Genomic DNA, 24,172 nt, shown 5'->3' with positions numbered 1-24,172 from the left:
AGTTCCCACTATTTTAATGCATTTCTACATTGCAATTTCTCCACTTGCCAAAGAAGACGAATCAAACTATTAACTTATCTGCACCTCTCACACCCTTACAGTAAAATGGGAAACTACATAAACGTTGTACATCAAAGAGCTTCCTTCATTAAAATGTGAAAAATAATTTGTGTACTTTAGATGAAAGGTGTTCTGGGACTGTGAAGTATTCTGGCAAATTTAATTAAATCCCATAGTTATTTTCACATAAAAATAAAGCTTTTGGGGGAAAAAATATTAAAATTTTAACTGATTCACAGTTAGGGTTTGTTTTCTTCTTTTTGCAAAATCTTTATCTTATAAACCGCACCAGTGATGAGAAGCAAAACTATTTTTAATGACCTGTGTGTAAAGTTACATTCCCAGAACAGGAATTCTCAGTAAAAATTTCAAATGAAGAAGAAAAATCCACAAATAATTATGCACGCAGTTCATTATGGGCTGCAATGATCTAAAATCACAAATTAATTTGCTATGCAAATTTCAATAAAACTGAAAAATCTAAAGCTCCAATTGTGCAAGATGAGCAGATCTGAGCATCTCATTGTGGAAGCAGATAGCTACTGAAACCACATACAATCAGATTACCCTGAGGCCAATGTAAACACTTCTTCATAATTAGTCCTTACATAAATTAAAGCAAGATTTAATTTCATTCCTTACAGTTGCTAGCATGATTATTCATCAGTAGCAATGGTCATGAGCTTAGGTTTATAACTAAAACGTGATTTTCACTGGCAAAAGCAGCCAGACCCAAACCTCAGCATCTCCTTAGCTCCAGAGCTGCACACCTCTCTGCTCCATCACCTCGGAGAAGTTTCACTATTACATGTACAGTGAGCACATTTTGCCCAACTCCAAGATGACAGTATCCTCAAAGTAACTGAAAACATTTCCTAAGAGAAACAGCTTCAGGCTGCCTCCCTCTTGAATGGGTCTTTGGGTAACCAAGCTGCAAAGTTGAGACAAAGTTGCCTACAAAGTTTGGTAGCATCTTCAGGACATGGTACAGCCATCAAGAGCAAAAACATCAATAAGTGGAGGGGGCAGGTAAGCTCTGCAGCATGTTCTGATGTCTCCAGTCATTTAGATGGGGGATGCTCTGGAGGGTACCACAGCTCTCAGAAAACCCATGCTCCCATTTTCTTTCTTGTTCTCCCAATGTAGAGAGCATGGAGGAAACCAAGCAAAGTCCTACATCTTCACACACTTCCTGCTCCCCAGGTACACTGCAGCAACACTTGCCTAACAGAGGGCAGGTACCACTGGCAGGTCTCACCCACCCAGCTTCCACCACCCAGGATCGGGCTCATCTCCCCTTAGCTGAGCACCATGTTCATACCCAACTTGTGTGACAATCTCCTAACCACAGCTGAAGGGATCTACCCACAGACAAAACAATCAAGTCAATGCCAGTGGACAGCTTAATTTTGAGAACCACAAAAAACGCATTAGCGCAAATGCCTAATGCAAACCAACTGTGATGAAAGCTCCCTCCCCACATGCACTCTGTTTGGCTTTCTCTCAGTTATTTCTTATTGGCAACACTTTAATGCTAATAAGACACCATAAGTGTATGAAATGTAACAAATATGTTTACATTAAACAGCAGACTACAGATTAAAAGAATCTGTTCCGTGAGCTATAGAAGCTCTTCATCCAAACATCTATTTTCAGGTAAACATATATGTATGAATAGAAAGAGATCTGAGAGTGGAAGAGTATGATTATTTTATTTCAGTTTTACCTTGCTGGCAAAGACCTAAAAAGTTCCAATTTCTCAACACTGAAATTAGCCAAACAGCCTTAAAATAGAACATAATTTTTCAGCAATGAGAGCAATGAAAGATTGGAAGAATTTTCCAAGCCAGTGCTGGATTTGCCATTACTTGTAGTCCTTGAACAGCAAACAGCTTTGTAAAAAGTACCCTTTAATCTGGCTTCCAAGGTAAATCCTGGAGCTTGCCTATGTACTGAAGCAGGGAAATTGGTATGTAGACTTCTATTTTTGATCAGTCCACTGTCACCACCTGCCTCTGTTCCAAACTGCTCCACAAATTCCTGATTAACTCTCTCTAGTTCTACTGCTCCCTATAAGCCCCACAATGTGTTGCAAGGGTCAGACAGCAGGATTTGTCCCTGATTTTATTTGCCACTTCATGTTTCTCTCTTCTGGACTTGTTTCAGGAAAGGATTAGGCAGCACACCGAAGTGGCTCCATGTAATCTTAGACACTGTTGAAACATCCTGCTCTGTACATCCCAGCAAGACAGGACTGCTCATATTGCTCTCCACATGCTCATAAACTTGCAGTTTTGCATTAACGACATCACTTCTCCGTGCCTCTGGGCTTCCACTGGTGCCTTGGAAGAGCTAAAATGGATTTTTATCCAGTTTTCCCTGAACTACAAGAAACTGCTCACATGGGAAGGCAAAACATGGTCTGAAGTGATGCCAGGATAAAGCTGGTGCTCAGATGCTCAGGCTCAGCACCAGGCACTGGAGTCAGTTTTCCTCTAGTATTATCTGACTACTTTACAGTATGGTCCCACCAGCAGCACTTTGAACATAAGCTTTTCTGCAGGAGCACCTGGGTATAATATATAAAGGATGATGATGCACAGGATAATGTAGGGATCACTCTGGGCTTACACACTGAGGGAGAGAACAATATAACACACAATAATGCAAAATACTCTTGTAAACAAATCTCAAGGGTGGTAAAAGTTAAGAGGAAATGCAAACTGCACATTAGTTATTAATAAATTACTTGAAGATTGATACAAAATGTGCCATCACCAGGAGCATCCTGAATAATAAAGGAGAATCTCTAAACATTTTCCAAAGAAGGGAAAACATGCAAACTACAGCTAGCTATAAAACTGTACACCGTGAGCTGTTTTATGGGGTGTAAAGCCAAGAAAGCTGAACAGCTTGAATGGAACAATTCTGCACGACTGGCCTCACTTAGGAAACTTTGAAAGGATGTCAGAATGATACTAAGGGCCCTTTGAAGTAAGTGTTTTTGTAAGCTGATGAATTGTTTTAGGGTTCATATTACTAAATAAAAAGTTAAAACAAATTCACTCCAATGGAACCAAGACAAGCCTTGTTCCTTTACTAATTTACGGCTACAAATGACAAGGACATTCTAAACACAGAGAATATATAAAAAAACTTTTGTTTTTCCACCAAAACTTCTTTTTTTTTTGCTTTTAAAGAAAAAGAAAAATGTTAACAATTACTTTCCTAAAATTGGAAATCATAAATTAAGGAAAGCCTGCACTGTTTAAAGCTGCCAGAGATAACTTGCAGAGCAACGATAACACGGTACTGTAGATTCAGAAATAGCTGCTCCCAGGAATGCTTTATTCATGCCTGACACAGACACAGGATGACAGACCACATTTTGGCCAGGACCATGCTCTGTGATCTGCTTGGCATGCTGCTTCCCAGAGAGGCTGCTCACAGCCAGGCTGAGGACGGATAATATCCAGTCCTGAGTGGCTGCTGCAAGCATCCCCCTTTCCAGAGTCACCTCCCAGAAACACCCATTGACACTTCTCTTGTTGTACGGCTTGAAGTTACTTTGAAAACTGGTTTTATAAGTCTGGGATAATTAAGTGTCTCAAAAATACTGGTCGTGGGCAATGAAATTTGCCTACACTTACCAGGAAAATGAAGAACATCTGTAATAGCAACGCCTCAAAACTCTACAATGAATTCAGTTCTACCAGTGAGTCTGCCAGGATTTACCCACCAGCTCCTACAAGCTTTCATAAAATTAAACAAGCAAGAGGCAAAACCATCATGTACCACAATGTATTTTCATTTTCACTTAATTTTGTTTCAAAGGAAATACTAGTAATGGTCCCACATAAATATGCATCAGACCACTCAACTTGTAATAAATGAAACTATCCTTCAACTTACATACACAATAACCGAAAAGCATTTTAGAAGACAGTGACAAGATGGGAGAAGTCCGAAGCAATAAATATATTCCCTTCTGCCAAATAGGTATAACATTGCAGGCAGGTCTGGTTTAGTGTAAACTATATCATCTGGCATTTCTAGTTTCCATTATTAACCGTTTGAAGCCATGACTAGGGTTTTCCAGCACCGACTGGCTTCTTTTTCAGACTCAAGTCACAGTTTGTCAGGAATTTCTATCACTCTTGAGGTACCTTAAAAGGTATCAAAATAGAAGATCAGACTGCTATCCTTAGCACCACAAATAAAACCATGTAGTCTGTAATAATTTGAACTCCATCTCCATTTAATATTATCTGCAAGATTTCAGTTCTGTGAAAGACAGGCTTAGCTTATTAATTTGAATTTCAGGGCTGAAAGCACCTAAAGATAACAAGTTAATAGGGTCATCTCCAGCTTGCATTCTTATCAAGAAGGCCTTTATCGGGTGAAAATTAGTGCTGGTTAATGCCTAAATTTAAAGTCCCAGTGAAAATCAGAGGACTCAGACTCCCAAATAACCTTAGGAAATGAGGTTAGTAAGTTCTGAAAGCATTGCTTAAGTCCCTACTTATGGGCTTTGCAAGAACATTAAAGATCCCCTAACCATTTCATTAATACCACTATTTTATCTCTGTGTTCCATTTCAATGGGACTTGAGAAGATGTTTCAATTCTTTTCTAAGAAGCAGCAGCAGACTTATTGCTTCAGTTTTCCCACCTATACAGGGGAATTAGTCAGCCTGGAGCACTGCCATACCAACTCCCACCAAGCCTACAGAAGTCACTGCAGCAGAACACGCTGAGCGTGTCTAGTCTCTCTGCTTTTCTAGAACTCGTTTTGTTCATTTGCTATTACTAGTACATCTATGCGTAGTGTAGGGGTAAATATAGAAACTCTTTGAACGCCAGGCTGTTACATCAACCATGCAGGGAGCAGAAACACGTGCCAAACTAAAAAGTGGAGCTTGAGTCAAAAGTGCTGTTTAGCTGAACCACAAATCATTAAAAGAAAGACTTCATCATTTAAGCTAGGACTGATCTCATCTAATTTGACCTTTTGAGAAGTTAGGAAGTCCAAGTCTCCGCTGCAGCCAGAAAAGAGGTACTGCTAGATGGTATTTAGTCACCCAAGGTAGGTGGTATCATAAACACATACGCATATATTGGACTTACCACCAGCTCTTGAGACAAAATGCGCCACTTTGCTGTAGTGTATTAGCACCATGAGGGATGTGCATACCAGAGCTGAGAAAATCAAAGCTTTTTAAGAAAGGAGTAGAGGACCTCTGACAGAGACCGTTTCCAGAAGAGTAGTTATATCTTTGAGAGCTATCATACTGATGAAAACTCAGAGCACACTGCCATCCCATGAAAATCATAAAAACAGATCTCTCCTTATTTTGTGTTACAATAATCTGGAAATACAGAGGGTTTTTACACAATTATCTTCTACAGAACTGCCATTAGCAGACTGGCGAGGAGTGTGGAGGAACATACCAGGCAGGAAGCACTACTAGAGATGAAGAAATGGCTTGAGCTTCTCCATAGCCTGAGTTGCGCAGGGGAAGGTTACCACCCACTTCCACAAGTAAGATCAAAGCATCAGATCTTGATGACTTCAAGAGACAGAAAAGAAGGTGGGATGTTCTGTCTAGCAAAGCATTCTCAGAAAATGAAAAACATAAAATATTAGTTGTGTAACTCTCATCACCTATACCCTTAAAAACCTTCTTTCCACTTTTTACTTCTAGAAGCACATTTATGTGTGGGTATCATATTGAGAGATAACTTCCTGAAACTAGGCTGGTAGAAAGTAGTCATCACAAATTACCTTGGATGTAAACCTGACAGTGTATCTTAGAATCACAGAATGGTTTGGGTTGGAAGGGACCTTAAGGGTCATCCATTTCTAACCCTTCTGGCATGGGCAGGGACATCTTCCATTAGACCAGTTTGCTCCAAGCCCTGTCTAACCTGGTCTTGAACACTGCCAGGGATGGGGGAGTCACAGTTTCTCTGGGCAACCTGTGCCAGTGCCTCACCACCCTCACCAGGAAGAACTATCTAATCTAAATCTACCTTTTTTCAGTTTAAAGCCATTCCCCCTTGTCCTACCACTACAGGCCCTTATCAAAAGCTTCTCTCCAGCTTTCATGTCAGCCCCTTTAGGCACTGGGAGCTGCTCTAAGGTCTCCCCATGCCTTCTCTTCTCCAGGCTGAACAACCCCAGCTCTCTCAGCCTGCCTCCAGAGCAGAGGTGCTCCAGCCCTCTGAGCATCTCTGTGGCCCCCCTCTGGGTTTACAGGCAACAGGAATGGGTGACATCTGACCAAAACAAGGTGTTTAGTGTAGACTTTTGTCTCTCAGCTACTCATACAAAAGACCTTTGCTCATTTTTAGGATGTGATTTATCCAAATGATTTCCTACTTTTACATTAGGGTAAAATGAATCATGCTCCTCAATTGCCCATTTCTCTCTGTTGACTATGAAGAAATCCTGTAGTGACTAGTTCTGACTGTGGATGATCATATTTCATCATATAGATTACATCCCTTGAGCCCAAAAAAGAGAGGGATGCAAAAATAAAGAAGGAGAAGACAGAAAGAAAGAGAAAACCCATAAATGGCAGGATCATGTTATATGCTCCTCAGTGCGGGTATCTTAAATGGCAAGCTTGTGACATTTATACCAACAGCCAATAAATAGCCCAATTAAGACAGTTCGAATGACACACCTAGGCTTACAACAAACTCAGTCTCCATTGAGGAAGGAATCAATAAATAAGAGTTCTCTATGAAAGAAAAAGTTTCTTTTTTTTTACCTCCAGAAAAGTCTTAAACCAGATTTTTAGCTATGAATCATGAGTTGAGATGTAAACCCATGCGAAATTTAGTCTGCTGGCTAAGGTACTAGTGAGAAACTACGGATGGTGTTGGAGGAGGTCAGGAACTGCTGCCTTCTATTTCAGGAGAGTTTTCATTGATTTATAAATTTATACTGGCTCTGCCTCCTGGAAAAGGAAAATAAATTCACTGAAACAAATTTGGAAGTAATTCACAAGGCTGTGGGACCAAATTCAAGTAAAATTACACTTCCTCAAATACTTCTAGCTGGCACTCACTATGCTTCTGGTTACTACCACACATGAACTGAGGCATTTAGCAGTGAATGCTGTAACACAACGACAATCCTCAAAACCAATCTTATATGGCAAATTCACAAGGCAAAAAGCAGCACTGTGGGAAGGAAGTCCCAGGCTCCCCGCTCATGTCACATCTCTTACCAAACTGCCACAGCACCAAGAACTGCACATATACTCTATGCAGAGAGATCCACACTGGCCAATATGGAGTGAACTCCCAAGCTTGCTCACCACGAAGACTGTTCACACCTGAATTGAGAACAGCCTGCTCCGGACCCCACACCAAATCCAGGTCAAGCTCAGTTAGATCACAGAATCAACTAGGTTGGAAAACACCTTTAAGATCAGCAAGTCCAACTGGTACCCCAGCACTGCCAAGTCCACCACTAAACTATGTCACTAAGGGACTTACCTACACATTTTTTGAGCACTTCCAGGGATGGCGATCCCACCACTTCCCTGTGCAGCTTGTTCCAGTGCCCGATCACCCTCTTGGTGAAGGAATTTTCCTAATATCCAATAGAAACCTCCCCTGGCACAGCTAGAGGCTGTTACCTCTTGTCCTATCATTTATTCCGGGAGAAGAGACCAGCCTCCTTTCAGGTAGCTGTAGAGAACAATAAGGTCCCCCTGAACCTTTTATTCTTCAGACTAAGCCACCCCAGTTCCCTCAGCCCTTCCTCACAAGATGCACCTGTATATACCTAAATACATCTATGGTGGAAAAAGAACAATGCCACCATGCCAAGTGGGAGGCAGCATGGTGTGGTGTGGATCCACCATGAGGGCCAGTTTCTGCTTGGGCATCTCTGCACACTATCCTCTCCTTAGAGTGTCTCAGGGAGCCCAGGCGCTTCACGCTCAGCATAGGAGCTGACACCATTAAGATGAAATATTGCAGAAGAATAAAAGTAATGTACTTGAGCAGAATTTTGCTAAAATCACAGACTTGCTTGGAGTCCAGCCTGCTCACATAGCAGGATGAATTTGGCCCAGTTTATATCCTAATGATTATAATGGATACTGCAGTCTTCTTTTCATTAAGGCAACAAAAAAATATTGATTTGCTGTACTTCGTGCTCCTGCTTACCTTCACAAATTTCAGGAGAGACGATGCACAAGCCAATAGAGTCGGTCAGTTTAAAAGTGACAAATGAACTGCACTGAAACTAAATAAACAGCTATCTCTTGGTAAATTAATTCAGTATGTGATCTGAGTCCTCTTCTACAGCTAGAAAGCTGATTCATCATTCAGCAGCATTTAAGTTGCCACCAGTTCAATAGCAGAGTATTAATGCTGTGCCCTATTTGACACAGCAGGTCAAGTTCTGCACTGGCCTTACAACAGCGTAACTTGGAGTAACTTCTGAACGTTCAGCCCCTGCTCTCCCTGTTGCTCTAGCTGCAGCTATGCATCAAGTGTTCACCAGTGTTCTCCAAGTAGGTTTCAAGAAGGTTTTAGTTGTATTGAAGAGTTGGGGAAAAGAGATAGAAGAAGAATCCAATAGTCTTTTGATCTGCTGGGTTATCTGATGTCTTTGGAAGAGTTTCTTGAAACAGCCCAGGCTGATTTTCATAAAAATACTTGTGAAAGAGTGAATGGTAGACAAAAATTTGCAAATTTAAAAGTTTAGGAGTTCTGAGCTTTTTTTCAGTTCTGGAAAGAAATTAATTATGTTTCATATGGAATATGGATAATGTGGAATATTGATAATAATTCCCACTCATGTCAGAACATAGAATCATAGAATCACAGAATAGCTTGGCTTGGAAGGGACCTTCAAAGGATCTAGTCCAACACCCTGCCATGGTCAGGGACATCTTCAACTAGATCACGTTGCACAGAGCCTGGCCTTGAATGTCTTCAGGGATGGTGCATCTACAACCCGTGCCAGTGTTTCACCGCCATCACTGTAAAGAAATTTTTCCTCATATCCAGCCTGAATCTCCCCTCTTTCAGTCTAAAACCATCACCCCTCGTCCTACCTGAAGAGAGCCTACAAGGATGCTGGGGAGAGACTCTTATTTAGGGACTATAGTGATAGGACAAGGGGGAATGGGTTAAAACTTAAACAGTGGGAATTTAGATTGGATATAAGGAAAAAATCTTTACTGTAAGGGTGGTGAGGCACTGGAATGGGTTGCCCACAGAAGTTGTGAATGCCCCATCCCTGGTGGTGTTCAAGGCCAGGTTGGACAGAGCCTTGGGTGGCATGGTTTAGTGTGAGGTGTCCCTGCCCATGGCAGGGGGGTTGGAACTGGATGATCTTCAGGTTCTTTCCAGCCCTAACTATTCCATGATTCTATCACAACAGGCCCTGTTAAAAAGTCTCTCCCCATCTTTCTTATAAGACCCTTTTAAGAACTGAAAGGCCACAATAAGGTTTTTCCCAAGAGTCTTCTCTAGGCTGAACCGACCCAGCTCTCTGAGCCTTTCCTCATAGGAGACGTGCTTCATTCCTCTGATCATTTTGTGACCCTTCTCTGGACCCTCTCCAGCAGCTCCATGATTCCTGCTTTACTGAACAGGGCCCCTAACTTACTACAGGGTAACACCCCTACCTACCTAGGCACAGGGTTACAACCCTGATTCATTTAATAATGAGCAACATGAACTAACTTACACTTCCCCCACCAATTCCTTTCAGTGCAATAGATGCTGAATCCTGAGATTTCCAGAGCAATACTGCAGCAGTTGGACCAGTATCCCATTGCTTTATAAGGAACCTGTTTAGCTCAAGTTGATGCTACTCAAAAAGCAGTTCGGCTAAAACTTTCAAATGTAGGAGCTTGAAACTGAAACTCATGTTCAAAAGGGTAAATAATGTTGCTCAAATGCCTTCAATTGTTATTAGCACTGTAGGACTCTTGAGTTCATAATGTTTCTGGAAATTAGAGTAGGTGCCCTCTTGGCTTCTGACACTCAAGTTTGATGTTTCAGGACACACGGTTTTGACTGTTATCATCTGTGCACAGCTGCAGCAGAGAAACTATGGCACAAATAGAAGAAAAATATTTTTCCCTGCTTACGCTCAGATGCGATCCGCAGCATTTGCAATGTCATCTGTTTTTCATAATGTTCAGTCGAGAAAGCTGACATTTGATTAAACAGTTTGAATTTGCCAAAACATACATTTTCATCTTATGTTTTAATACCACATTCTCAATTAAAAGCTTTAGAAAAAGACATACAAAGTCTGCTTAAACCACAGTAAACCCACAGACCTAACATATTTAATGTAATTTCTGAAACTGTTGACTAATATTTTCTATGTTCCTTACTAGTCCTAGTTCCACAGCTGCAGCATGACTCCCCACGGCTATCAGACATTTAAACACCCAGTTTGTCAAGCGGCTTACTAGACAGCCTTTTACACTTCGTATTTTCCACATTTTCCAATATGGTGGCATGGCAGTGAAATTCAGCATCTTCAAAATCTTTCCCCTATTAATAGTGTTTTCTAAGATCAATGTCCACCATACTACCACCACTAAAGGAAAGCTAGAATAGTTGGTTTACAGCTAAGCATTGTCCCCTGTATTTCTACCTGTTCACAAGCATGCCAACACTGAACACCGTGCCACAAGAAAGCATATTATACAGAATGGCGTATCATTTCAGACTGCTAACTCCCATGAAAAATGACTCACAACAACAACAAGGACAAGACCACAAATAGGTTTCAGGATCACATAATTCTTGTTTCATGCTCCTTGTTTCCTTTCATTGCCTTTAACACTGCACTCAAGGTCATGAGTGTTGTGACTCTGTGGAGATGCCTTGAGTAATTTACAACGATCAACAGATAATAGTGACTAGAAGCGAGTCATTCTGTAACTATCACTGCTTTCTAAATGGAGTGATCAAATAGCTGCTGAAAAGGATCATGTATTATTTCACACCTACAGAATGATGAATGTAACCAGGTAATTAAATCATGTCATCACTATACCTGGATAATCCTTATTTATAATTTCAGCTTGCCTGTTAAGAACTGAACTTCTTGTTAAAGGTAGAACATAATTATTCCTAAGCTTTGCTTGTGCAAAAACCTCTACAAAGGGAAAAGGAAATCAGAAACTCACCAGTTTCTTCATCTATGCTGAATCTCCCCAGGCCACTGCCGTCTCTGATGGAATACTGGATCTCTCCATCCCTTCCGGAGTCCTCATCTCGAGCAACAACTTGCAAAACACTTGTACCTATGCGGGAGTTTTCCTTTACAGATCCAATGACAGCAAAGTCAGGAAAATAGGGGGTATAAAGATTTTCATTAACATCCACCACTTCAACTTCCACAAAAGAAACCGATGAGAGAGAAACCGGGCGCCCCTTGTCCTTTGCACGCACGGTCAGGTTATAGAACTGCTGCTTCTCGTAATCAAGCTCTTTGTTCAAGCGGATGGCACCACTTGCTTTGTCTATCTCAAACCGCCCATTGTAATCATTCACCAGCGAGTAACGGACTTGACCTCCCAGGCCAAGATCTGGATCGTGAGTTTCCAACCAAGCTATGACAGTGCCAACAGGCAGGTCCTCAAGGACCTTCACATTGTAGCTGGATGGGATAAAGGCTGGAGAGCAATCATTGACATCATCCAAAAACACTTTCAGAGGCACAACAGAAAACTGCTGATGGCCACTCTCTGCTTTGTCCCTAGCCTCAATCTTCAGTGTGTAGTTTGATTTTGATTCCCGGTCTAGTTGATCAGCCACATACACCATTCCTGTTGAACTGTTGATAGCAAATTGCTGGGTATCTGTCAGTACTGAGTAGGTCACCTCACCATTAGCTCCTAGGTCTTTGTCTCTGGCTTCTACCTGGATAATCTCTGTACCAAGGCTTGTACTCTCTAAAATATTAACTGAGTAACTGTCCTGTAAAAAAACAGGCTTGTTATCATTTGCATCCTCCACAGTGACAGTCAACAGTCCCCACGCAGATTTCTGTGGATTACCTAAATCATAAATTGTAATATTAAGGACATAAAGCTCTCTTTTTTCACGGTCCAAGGGCATAAGAACATTAAGCACCCCCGTCTCCATGTCAATGTTGAAACAGCTATCTACATTACCATCAGAAATTGTATAAAGTACTCTTCCATTGAAGCCTGAATCTGCATCATAGGCTTTTATCCTCAGGATGGTGGCACCAACTGGCAGATCCTCCGAAACCTTTACATCAGTAGGGAAGGATTTGTCAAAATGCGGTGCCTGCCTGTTCACTGAATAAAAATCAAGAAAACCGTCTTCCAAATTCAGCTTCACATTTGCTTTTGCCTTTTTGAGTAATTTTTCTGCTAGCTTCTGAGCAACTCTAGTTTCTCTACAGCTAAAGGTCTTTGAAGACACTTTCCCATGAACTACCGAAATATTGACAAACATAGCATCAGCAAAGTTCTCTCCATCAGTTGCCGTTATCTTAAGGCCAAAATTGCTGTTCTTTATGCCAGAATTAATTAGAGATTTTTTAAGTTGCAGGACACCAGAGTCAGGATTTAAATAAAAAATGCCAAGTTCATTTCCAGAGATTATTTTGTACTTCACAAGCTCTAACTCATCTATGTCTATTGCAGAAACAGCAGTGATGTGACCGCCAACTGGAAAATCAGAGGAAATCACTCCCTGACATGCCACTTTTTCAAAGAGGGGTTTGTTATCATTGACATTGCCTATGTATATGGTGACATTCACCTCACTTTCGTGGCGGTAGGGAGAACCCCAGTCAGAAGCTCTCACAGTGAACCTGTAGCTTTCTGGGGAGGACTCAAAATCCAGTTCTTCAGATGTGTCAATGACACCTGTAAACTGGTTTATTGTAAATGGCAGTGAGTTCAGACTGGCAATGCTGTATGTTATGTATCCGTTCTCTCCCATATCTTTATCAACTGCTGAAACTGCCAAAACACTAGATCCCACAGGGACACTTTCATTGACGAATGCACTGTAGGAGGGCTGCTGGAACTCTGGAGTGTGGTCGTTGGCATCTTCTAACCTGACAATAACGTGTGCTTTTAAATCACTGCCTTTGTTTGTATATACTTCTAATTCATAAAGGTCCTTATCAATGATTTTCAAAGGACGAGCAGTAGTAATAAGGCCTGTGTTTGGATTGATCTTAAAATACTCAGCTTCCTCACTTGGAGATAGTCTGTATTCCACACCCTGTGGCTCAGATATCAGCTTAACTACTGCAACCACCACACCAGGAGGGGAAAATTCACTGATCAAAAAATCATAGGCTTCCTTTTCAAACTTCATGGGGGCAGTATCTTTCTTGGGACTAGCAATGTGAACCAGCTTGACCGCAGAAAATTTCTGAGGAGATCCTTTGTCCTTTGCTTGGAGAGTCAGGTTATAACCATATGGGAAGCTGTCCCAGTCAATAGGCTTTCTTTCTTTGATTTTGTATTCATTCATCCATTTACTGTCTTTAGTCAGAAAGAACTGCTCTAGTGGATCTCCAGCCACAATAGAAACAGATTCTATTTCTCCATTGGCTCCCTCATCTAGGTCATCAATGTTAACAACTGCATAGGTAGGCTCCTTGTCAGATGGGAAGGGAATATGGGTTACCACAGTTATTGTTGGTGCATGTTCATTTATACGTTCAATGTGAACATAAAGCTTGGCAGTGCTGCTTACACCATTGTTTCCATAAAGCTTCATCCCACGGTCCACAGCCAAAATCTCAAGATCATATCTGTTTTTCTCATCGTAGTTTAACCGTCCACTTAAGGAGATAACACCACTTGTAGGATGAACTGAGAAGAGATCAACTTTGTTTTTGAAGTAATAATAAAATTCACCATTGGACCCAATATCTGCATCTGTTGCAGTTACCTGTGCAATGCTAGTCCTTAAAGGAGTGCTTTCTGCTATTGTGACAGAGTACGTGGTTGGTGAAAACAAAGGTCTTAAGTCATTCATATCCAAAACCTGGATGTTCACTTTTGTCCATGCTTCCAAGTCCTCTCCCCTGACAGACCCTTTCACCATCAATAAATAGTTGTCCTGGATTTCTCTGTTCAAAATAGCAGAATTCCCACCTTTAGTCCTTATTCTTAGGAAGCAAAAGTCAGCAATGATGACTTCCTCTGCTTTAAAAAAGCCCTCATCATCACCAGACACTATCCGGTACTTGATATCCCACGAAAGGTCAGCCAAGGTAATGCCCATCCTCGCTTGACTGTTGACGTAAGTCCTGGCTGCAGAATTCTCGTACACCGTAGCATTGTAAGTGGAATGTGTAAAGTGAAAGCCAAGTGGAGTGGTCCCATGAACAACCTGGCAAACAGAGGCCAGGAGCTTAACAATCAGAAAGGCAAGGCATGACAGAGGTGGCCGTGAGCCTGACCAGCGGCCCATATTCACCTCCATCACATCATTCTTTCACCCTGTGAGAGAGAGAGAAAACACAAAATAGATGATAAGTGTCAGGTCAAAATTACTTATTAAATTCCGAATTAAAAATACATATAACATATAGTCACTATGTATCTTGAAAACATAAAGGAAGAATATTATATACACACACATACACACAACCACATCTGTTTTGGATTATATTTTTTCATGTGTGAGTGTGTAATATGTATGCATGCACACGTAGACACACATATACATAACTGTATACCATAAAAAACTCTGAGATCCTACTGCATTTATACACACATGCACACAGCCAACAACCACAGTGAAAAAAATGAGAATCAGATGCACGCATTTGAATAAGTTTATATAAGAAGATGAACCACATACAGAAATTATTGTTTTTATTTACCAGTAGCTCCAACTAAGCCTAAACTTGTTTGTTTTCAGAGCATACTGAAAAGTCATTTTTAGTTCCAGTGTTTGGAAAGAAGACAGCATTTTTATTATGTGTGCAGTGCTGTGATAGGCAAATGTTACCATTTTTTTTATGGACAGTTAAAGAAGATCACAAGGCTGATGAATTTTGAGCCACCAAGAACAAGTAGCACGTAAAAGTCACTACCCAGCCATTAGTTTAACTACAGCTACCTTCAGATAAACCAAAATTAAGGAAGAATTATAGCTAATTAAATGCAATCACATATATATGCATACACATACCCAGATACTTAGAACAGGCGAGATATAATTAAGAAAATAAAACTGCTCAATAAAGCTCCCAGGTGAAGACTCAGGTTAGGAAACAGTACACCTGATCTAGCCCACAAGATGTAACCCTACGCTTGCATATGTACCATGACACATCTGTAATTATGGTCACAGCTTTTCACCAAGTAACACTGGGTAACATACATTAAATGAGGCCACAGATGGAACAGCTTTTTCTGTATGTCCAATAAATGTTCTATTTGCTGGATACTATTGACATCCCAACCTACGAAACGTGAAGGCCTCTTAAATTTAATGTCCTGCCACACACAGGCCAGCCTGACCAGCAAGAGAATGAACGCATCCTTGCTCAGAGTGAACTCCAGCTTATACTGTGTTTCACTTTGGTAACCCCAAGCAGAATCTGGCTACAAATAAGGCTCCACTGCCATCAGTCTCAATCCAGTCTGTCCCACTCCAGCCACCTCAAAGCAGCAAGAGCCTTTCTATTGACTTCACAAGGCTCATTATAAATGTAAATATTCAAATGCAATTAATAAGCAGCCATTTGAGGAAGATTTGGAGTACCTCCATACAGTCCTGTTCTGAAACAGCCTCAGTGCCTCACTTCAGTGATCTAAACTGGGAGGTTAAACAGTGACAGCATAAGCAGAGACACTGGCTGAAGACACTGGAGGGTGTAGAAGCTGTGAGCCAGGTCTTGCTTATTGCTTCCCACTGAGATGAGAAGAAAGGTGCCTGAGGAAACGAGGCAGGTGCCTACAGTGAGGCAGTGTGAATAAGCTTCTTTGTTACAGAGTAAATTCTCTGCTACTCGTGAAAATCATAAAAATCAATTTTAAAAGGCAATTATTTGAAAGACCCACTGCACACACACATTGTCCTCATTGTCATTTAAAAAGCTGCTCAAAAACGTAGCTTTTTCCATTCTAGAATACACACTGGAAAAAGATACGAAAAGATGTCGATAATGACAGCAGTGAACTTAAATTTCCAACATGATTTCAGCATCCCCAAGGAGATTTATAAATTGCATGCAAGTTTTGGAATTTGAATTCAAGTTAATTATCACTTCCAATAGAACTGAATGGCAACTGCAGTTTTAAGTACTAATGACAATCAATTTACTTTATAATGTCCACACAAAACACCTAACTTCCTGATCCCACAGTCTATACCCCATTGCTTAACACATTAATCAATTTAATCAATTCTCCCAAGTGTTTGTCAAGGCACTCATCTTTCAATACACTTGCTTTTGCAGTTCTCCCCCTATTTTGTTTTCTTCTTCTTTTCTATTATACCATAAAATAAAAAAGAAGGAAACTCTTAAAAAAGATAATATAAATTCAAGATTCTATCATCTCCTGGACCTGCATTCCCTAGTAACAGGCAAATCCCCACAGAACTACATGTGGCAGGTCCTTTCCTCAATATGCCCACTCAATTGTTGAGCACGTATCACGAGTCCTATGATTAACATCTCATACAGTTTATATATCAAATATGCACAGTTCTCCAATATTCTTTGTGTACATGAGGAATCAAGTCTCCCTGTGCTCTCCCTATGCTCTGGGTTGATACCCAGGAGACCCAGGATGGAATTTTTCTACTTCAGCTAGGAAAGCCTTTTATATTGTTGTTGTCATTTCACTCGGCTAAAAGATCAGAGCAGTGACACCTTGTTTTTCAGCACAACAAGCATTCATCAACTTTAATCCACCGGTGTGAAAATCTCAAAGTCCCTTATTTTCATGGGGCTTTATGTGATCACTTTGAGTACTGCCACTAAAAGCTGCTGCTTCAGCCTAGCGTGGGAGACAATGCTCTCAAGTAGAAAATACAACCAATATACAGTATGCTGCCAAGGAAAAGCCAGCCAAGGGGAATGAGAAATTCTAATTTGTAGAAACCCAACATATAACAACGGGCTGAGCCTCTTCTGTGATGAGGCATTATTAAAATACTCAACAGACAAATCACTGTTTTGATGCCTTTCACCAAGAGCACTTCAGCATCTTCCATCTATACTGCAATACCAGCCTCTCCTCACTGCCAAGAGAAAGTGATTTTTTTTGTTGGCTTATGATGCAGATTGATGTTATGTTTCATATGAACTCCCAGACTTCTTTTTACTGGAGCTCAGCAGCTTCTCAGAAGTAGGTCTCTCTGGTGTAATGAAATTAATTGTATTATCCTATTTACATCTCATTTGGTGTTCTAGTTTCTCCTATCGACCTCATAGTTCAGCCTGAAATGTTTTGTTTCCACCTTTCATAGCCATAAACATCAGGTTTCCAGGTCCACCATAATCAGAAATCAGTTTTCCTGAGTAATTCATTGCTACAAGCAAAGAAAATACGTAAAACTTTACCTACCTTCATGCTAACTGCTCCCAAGGCTAACCAAGGTTATAGACTCTGCTGTGGCAGACTGGCATCGAAATAGATATTTACAAAGCTATGTGATTAGGTGAACCTAATGAAAAAGTTGTGTATATCCCAGGCGATATAACATGACAACCTTATGCTCCCATTCCATTTATCTATTGTTAGAGAAAGTCAGGGCTAAAACCTAATCTCAAACACACTGCTGTAAATTCAGTCATGTCAATAGTCTAAAAAGTTTTAGTGGTTCAGTGCAATCAGGATCACTCCTGAAACACTAAATTCCACCTACGAACAACATAAGTATATATGTGTGCTTCCCTGAGTGCATGTTTTACTTAAGTATACATATGTACACACAAACACACAACTTCTGTATTTTTAGGTATAATTTCAACGTTGGCACTGGAAAAATTGGACCTTCACATCAGGCAGCACTTTCAGAGTTTGATTTCATTTCAGATGTGGTATGCAGAGTTGTAACAAGCTCCTCATTGAAGTTTTTCATCTATCCATATATTTACATGGTCATCATCATTATATTATTTGAAAGTCTCAATGGATGAGCTATTAAACTGCCACTTGTGAGACCCAAGAATGTTTATTCATTTACTGAGCTCCTTTCTTCTGGGATATTTGTTTTTAAGAGCTCATAATACATACATACTCAACGCACAGGAAATGTAATGCGATAGGTTACAGAAACAAAGTACAAAGCAACCCACCATAAATTAAGAAGCATTTCTTTGAAGGCACTTCTTGTCAAAAAAATGTTATGGTTTCAAATGAAGAGAGAGGTTGTGATTACTTTTGCCTGATTTTATAATGTTTGGGCAGGAGCTACTAAAAATATATATATATATCCACTGGTACTGCTTAACATGGTTAGTCTGCAGAAAAGAAACCACTCTAACAAGAGCACAGACTAAAAGAAGAACCTCCTAAATAAGCAAGGAGGTGACAAGATAGCACAGGAGTCCACCATCTTTCCACTCTGGCTCACATTAAGTACTCTGGCACTGAAGTGAGAAAGAGGAATGGAGAAACAGAATAGTGTGTCTTGATTCTTAATACTCTTTAAAATAAATCTGAACTTCATATCACTCTATAATTTCACATTCAGTTCTCCATCTGGTCACTTTCCTTCTCTACTTGAACAAAGATTAACTATGTGACCCAAACCTTTCAGAGTAGCTGTAGAGACCTGCAGGTGGCTGGTGCTCCTTAGAGGAATTGCAAGAGGTACGAGCATCATTCTTTTTTCTCATCTTTGCCCTGGCAGCCTCTGGGCTGCATCCAAGCTTAACACCCCACCAGACTGCGAGGGAAGATTCAAGTCCCAAGAACTTCCACGATGCCTGCACACCAAAACCGTGTCTCTAATTCAATGTGCAGATATGAGACAAGTGCTGTGTGATCCTTGGATTCCTTCTCCCTAGGCTCCTTCTTCTAACTCTAAAGATTTCCATACCATAAAAAAGCCCTTGAAAAACAAAACAATGCATATTCCTCCTGCATAAACATGAGCTAAAGGACTTTTATAGAATACAATGAATACAGCAGGCAAACTTCTTCAACAAGCAGTTGGGGTAAGATTTTACTGGCCATAGCTGGCCATAACGGGAAAATAAATCCCTTCTCTTCTCTCCCTGTTTACCCTCCAAGCCCAATTACACATACGAGAAAAGGATTGTTCCAGTTGACCGTCAGGTAAATTAACTTAGGCAACATGACAAGCTAATACAACACAACTATTTAAGACTTTCTACAGATCCTTTGAAAGAGAAGAGAGAAGAAACTGATCTGTGCCTAAACTTTCATCTTCACCAAATGGACCCAATAAAGCTTTTACCTGCAGGGTCCTCTAGGCTGGGAGGAGAAAAACCAGTTTCAAAACTCCAGATGACAAATTTCTGAGAGTCAAGATGTTTATGATGGATATGGGAATATTTATGGTATGGGAAAAAATGGTCACAAAACCTTCACTTGAAGATGTTTATCTTGACTGCTATTTCTCTTGAAGAAGCTGGGAAAGGGAGAGTGCCTCCTCACACAGAAGAACATGGTGACTTCATGGTATGAAAAATATGTCAATTTGGAATTATTGCTCCTTTGTCAGGAGAGTTGTCACAATTCTCTCTCAAAAGGTAGTTATTTAAATTCTTTTACATGAACAGATTTACAGCAAAAAAGTTGTATTTGAAAATACAAAAGTCCCTTCTAGGAGGCAGAAGAACATTAACTTCACATGCACACCAAGTCTTAATAGGAGTAAAGCCATGCATTTGCAGCAAGAATAGAAGCTCTTGATTTTGTTTGAAGTGACCTCAATCTTAGGAGTAACTCCTTCCTTTCACTCAAATGTCACCATTGGCAGTACCCTATTCTTATGGTGTAACCATCAAAACACTAAACTTACAAGCTTGTCACACAGGCAAATCCATGCGCCTGAATGAAGCCCCTTATTCAGTGCTGTTTTCTATCAACAACAAGCATCTGTTTCAACAAAAACTCCTGCATGATTAGGTTATGAGGACCTGCGAAAGGGTGCAATGAAGGTTACAGAGCATCTTAACTGGTTTGTAGTTGTCACCTATTAAAAGCTTTGGTCAAGCTGCATCAGTGATAGGAAAAGATGTATTTCACAATCTGTTATAGGAGGTAGGAGCCCATGTACATCAGTGCCCCCTCTTGGAAGAAGCCTCTTTAATAGCATAGACCTATGGAAAACTTTCAAAGTCATGGAAATTTGTATTTAAGGAACATGGAGTTTAAAGACCAAGATATCATTCTACCAGCAAAGCTCTGGCACAGACCAAAGATAGCCATGGATTTCATACCCTCCCCTCATTACACGACCAGTATCGCTAGTATGCTGCCAAAGGAGAATATGGGATAAAACACATTTAAAAGGCACTTCATCTAGCCAGACACCTTCCCTGAGCTACACTCCACATTCATTTACCCAGCTAGGAAAAGCTAAAATCTACTGACCAGGAAAAGGAATCAGAAAACAGAATAAGAAATCAGAATTTGTGCCATACAGAAGTGAATTAGAAATGCGTGTTCAACTCTAGGCAGGAGGGGGAAAAAAACCTGACTGACACCAACAGATTTACAACAGGGGATATACTCACAGGGCTACCTGCTCCCTGATGAGCACAAAGATCTGCTTTTCCATACATATGATTATATCATGATGTGTTTATCCCAAAAAGAGAAGATGAACACAAAACGACCATTTCTGCAGAGTAAGTCCTTGCAGAAGACAGCGCTATAAATCCTAACCGTCCTTAGAGCTGCAAATCCTCCTGCTGCCTGCATATAATTCCACACAGGAGAAAGGCTGCTCAGCATGTATTGAGTGTAATTCAGGCTGTCCCTAGGAAGTGAAGATTTAACCACCCAGCCGTATGTTATGAATAACTTTGTTTTGCTAGCAGGTGCTGGGATTTTTTCCATGCAACACCAATTATTGCCGAGTATCAGTTCATGAGCAAATGCTTCCACTTGTGAGCAGGAGCCAGGCATCGTCTGTCTGCCCAGGGAGAGGATGCAAAGGGTCTGTTGGACTCTCCCTTCCCCCTCCAGGATGAAATGTGGCCTGGGGAAAGGGCAGGGGAGGGAGAAAGGAGGAATAATTCGCCTCCGTGCGAGATCTGTTTGAAAGCGAATTCCTGGGAGCCACCTTACAAGGGATTTGAGCTTGTCCCTTGGTGGTCTGCCCCCAAGGAAACAAAGGCTGATATCCAGTTTTCATGCTTTGTGTATCTCCAGTTCCCCCCGGCTCCTGCTTCTTAATCACTGTAAAATGGGGAAGCTTTGGGCGGTTTCAAAATGAGCCAATTATTTTCAAGGGGGCTACGTGCTTCCTTATGAAACACGTTCAAGGATACAATTTGACCTTATCTGGTGGTTTGGGGTTGGTTTTCCTTCAGTTTATATCATAAATCTACTTTGACTCCCATACAAGGAGCCCTGGCTTGGAAACTCTTTCTAGGTGCAACGTCAATATGAAAAATCTAGGACTGGTTAGTCCCACTCCTGTCACTGCTGGTCTTTCCCCATCTCTCCCTTTGCCACACATTAATCAGGATCCCCATAAACAGCTCTTTACCAAGCTGTAGCTCTGCCTCTCAGGGGCCAGGGCTCTGTTCATCCTCCTGAATTGCTGCTGAGGACCCACAGGCAGGATCACACCCTGCCATGCAGCACCATGGAATGAGCACTTAGGAGGGCCACAGTGCAGCACTGATGCAGATGTGTCCCTGCAGATGATAAAAGCATCTGTCATCTTTCCTACTCAAGGCTGTTCCCATCCTGCACTCTTTTCCATGGTAGTTTTCCTGAAACCCACTCCTGCTTGTTCCAGACGCTGCCAAGGTGCTGCCACCAGTCTGTTCTGTGTTCAGGATGCTGCACATGCTCCTTCTGACAGCTTGCACAGGCTTGTATAAACTATTTGGATATAGTTTATAGTAAGAAAGAAGTCTCTGAGATTTACAACTACTGTTTCCAGGGCCATAATAGGTATGTAGGTGTAAGAACTGGGGTAAGCTGTTACTCTCAGGGGGGGAAAATACTATACATATATCTCCCTCAGACACTCTGTGCGTGGACGTAAGGCAGCTCAAATGGTCCAGACCTTTATATATGGGCAAAAGGAAGGTGTTCAAAAAAGAGATGAATATACAAAAGCTTCTTTTCAGTTGACAGCTCCAAGTAAAAAACCACAGTATAAAAGAGACCAGGAGACTCTGGAGAACTAGATGATCTTTAATGGCCCTTTTCAACCCAAACCATTCCATTATTCTATGATTACAAGATGCTGAGTCAAAATAATGACAGCTCAGTAAGGATTTTACAAAGGGACTGTAGAATAAAACATTTCACTCCACACATGAACAGAGAGAGAGCATGGGACCTGGTGAGAAGGGCTGGTGAGCAGCACTGTGGGACACAACCCACTAACCAGCATAGTGACAGTTACCATGCACACAGGCAGAGGCATCGTCTTGCCCACCAGGCTTGTTGTCCAAATGTGCAGCCAGGTTTGGTGATCCTCCAGTTTCTACCATAACTTGGTTGTGTTTGGTCCATGCAGGAGCAACACACAAAGTGACCTGAGAAAATGGCATTGCCTGAGCAATACAGGAAGAAGTCTTGGAAGAAGACATACGGATGCATCCAGGTGCCATTAAGAAAAGCAAAAGCCATAATTGAACAGAACAACCACTTGAGAAAAACCTAAATCTTACAATTCCAGAGGAAAAAAAAGAAAGAAAAAAATATTTCTTTCTCAGGTGTAAGAAGGGGATTGCTGGTTTTGCAATGTCACTTCTCTTCAAGATGGCTGTGACACACTGCAATACAGAGAGATCATGCTCAAAGTGCAAGGAGCAAATATTTTGATTGAGATTCTCAACAAGTTTGAGATCTGAGAACAAAACCCAGATTTAGCAGTGAACATTTTTCTCTCGACAGGGCAGGAATCTGCAGGGTGCTGGCACCTGCTTCTGTGCCACAGGCTTAACACAGAGCTGCATCTGCAGCAACTCACTTGTGTTGTCTATGACCAACTAGAGATGGCCACATGGGTCTGCCTTCCAGGCACTGCAGAGCAGCCACCTTTCTTAAAAGCAGCTTCCCAAAACCAGCCTCCCACTGGCCCTCTGATGAAGTAGCCTCTGAAAACTTAAGGAACCCTAACCTAACTGTACACAAAAACACAGAGAAAAACAATCACTGATACAATACAGTGGTTGCTAAATTGCTGTGCAATAAAAAAAAAACAACAGAAAGGTTACTGCTTGTTAAAAGAGGCAGGGTTATTGCTACTATTTCCTAAAATCACATCCAGCTCAGGCTATGGAAATTGGTTAGCCTGCCTAATAAGCAACTCACAGATATATCGGGTCAAATACATCACAGTTTCTTTCAAGTAAGTGGAATCCACACTGCAGATATGTGGAAAACAGAAAGGTAGATGGAGTCAGCCTTAAACCAAACATAACATGACACAAACCTAGAAATGTCCTTCCTTTCCAGCCCATGTGTGAAGGCCTGGTCACTGCAAGGAAGAAAGCTTTCCGATATCTACATCAGAAATACCTGAATCCATATAGGATGCTGAATGCCATTACTTCAAATGGGATATTATAATACGCTATTTTTGATGCATACAAGGGAGTGCTGGTGTTGCTCAGACAGATCTGCCTTGGCCACACAACACTGGCTCTGGTACCAGCTACATCAGGCACCCACCCCACTGTGAGCAGCATGCAAGGGAAAGGCATTGAAAGTCTTCTGCATGCTGGAACTTCCATCACATCCATACTGAGACCACGAACACTTCTGCCCTCTTCTAATAGCTGGCTCATGCAGAGATATTTGAGATGATAACCATTTTTCAGCTAACCATACATTAACTCAAACCACTACAGCTTCAGCTTTCCAACCCGTCCAGTTCAGCCACCGCAGCTGGGAGTCCCTCAAAGCCTGTTGCGTGTTTGGAAAGGCTCAACT

At 41.2% G+C, this 24,172-nt stretch overlaps 1 protein-coding gene across 1 annotated transcript in view; it reads right to left on the bottom strand.

The window, feature by feature from the left end:
- The window catches only part of FAT3 (FAT atypical cadherin 3), a 342,653-nt gene that overhangs the window by 306,953 nt on the left and 11,528 nt on the right, over window positions 1-24,172 (bottom strand). The window contains 1 exon segment of the mRNA XM_034073958.1: window positions 11,243-14,554. Within this exon segment, the coding sequence (XP_033929849.1) occupies window positions 11,243-14,537 (3,295 nt within the window). The 5' untranslated portion in view covers window positions 14,538-14,554.

Source organism: Melopsittacus undulatus, chromosome 2, assembly GCF_012275295.1.
Source record: "Melopsittacus undulatus isolate bMelUnd1 chromosome 2, bMelUnd1.mat.Z, whole genome shotgun sequence".
In the NCBI taxonomy this organism is placed as follows: Eukaryota; Metazoa; Chordata; class Aves; order Psittaciformes; family Psittaculidae; genus Melopsittacus; species Melopsittacus undulatus.
Note: the sequence above shows the minus strand (reverse complement) of the source record. Positions and strands in the feature narration are given on the sequence as shown.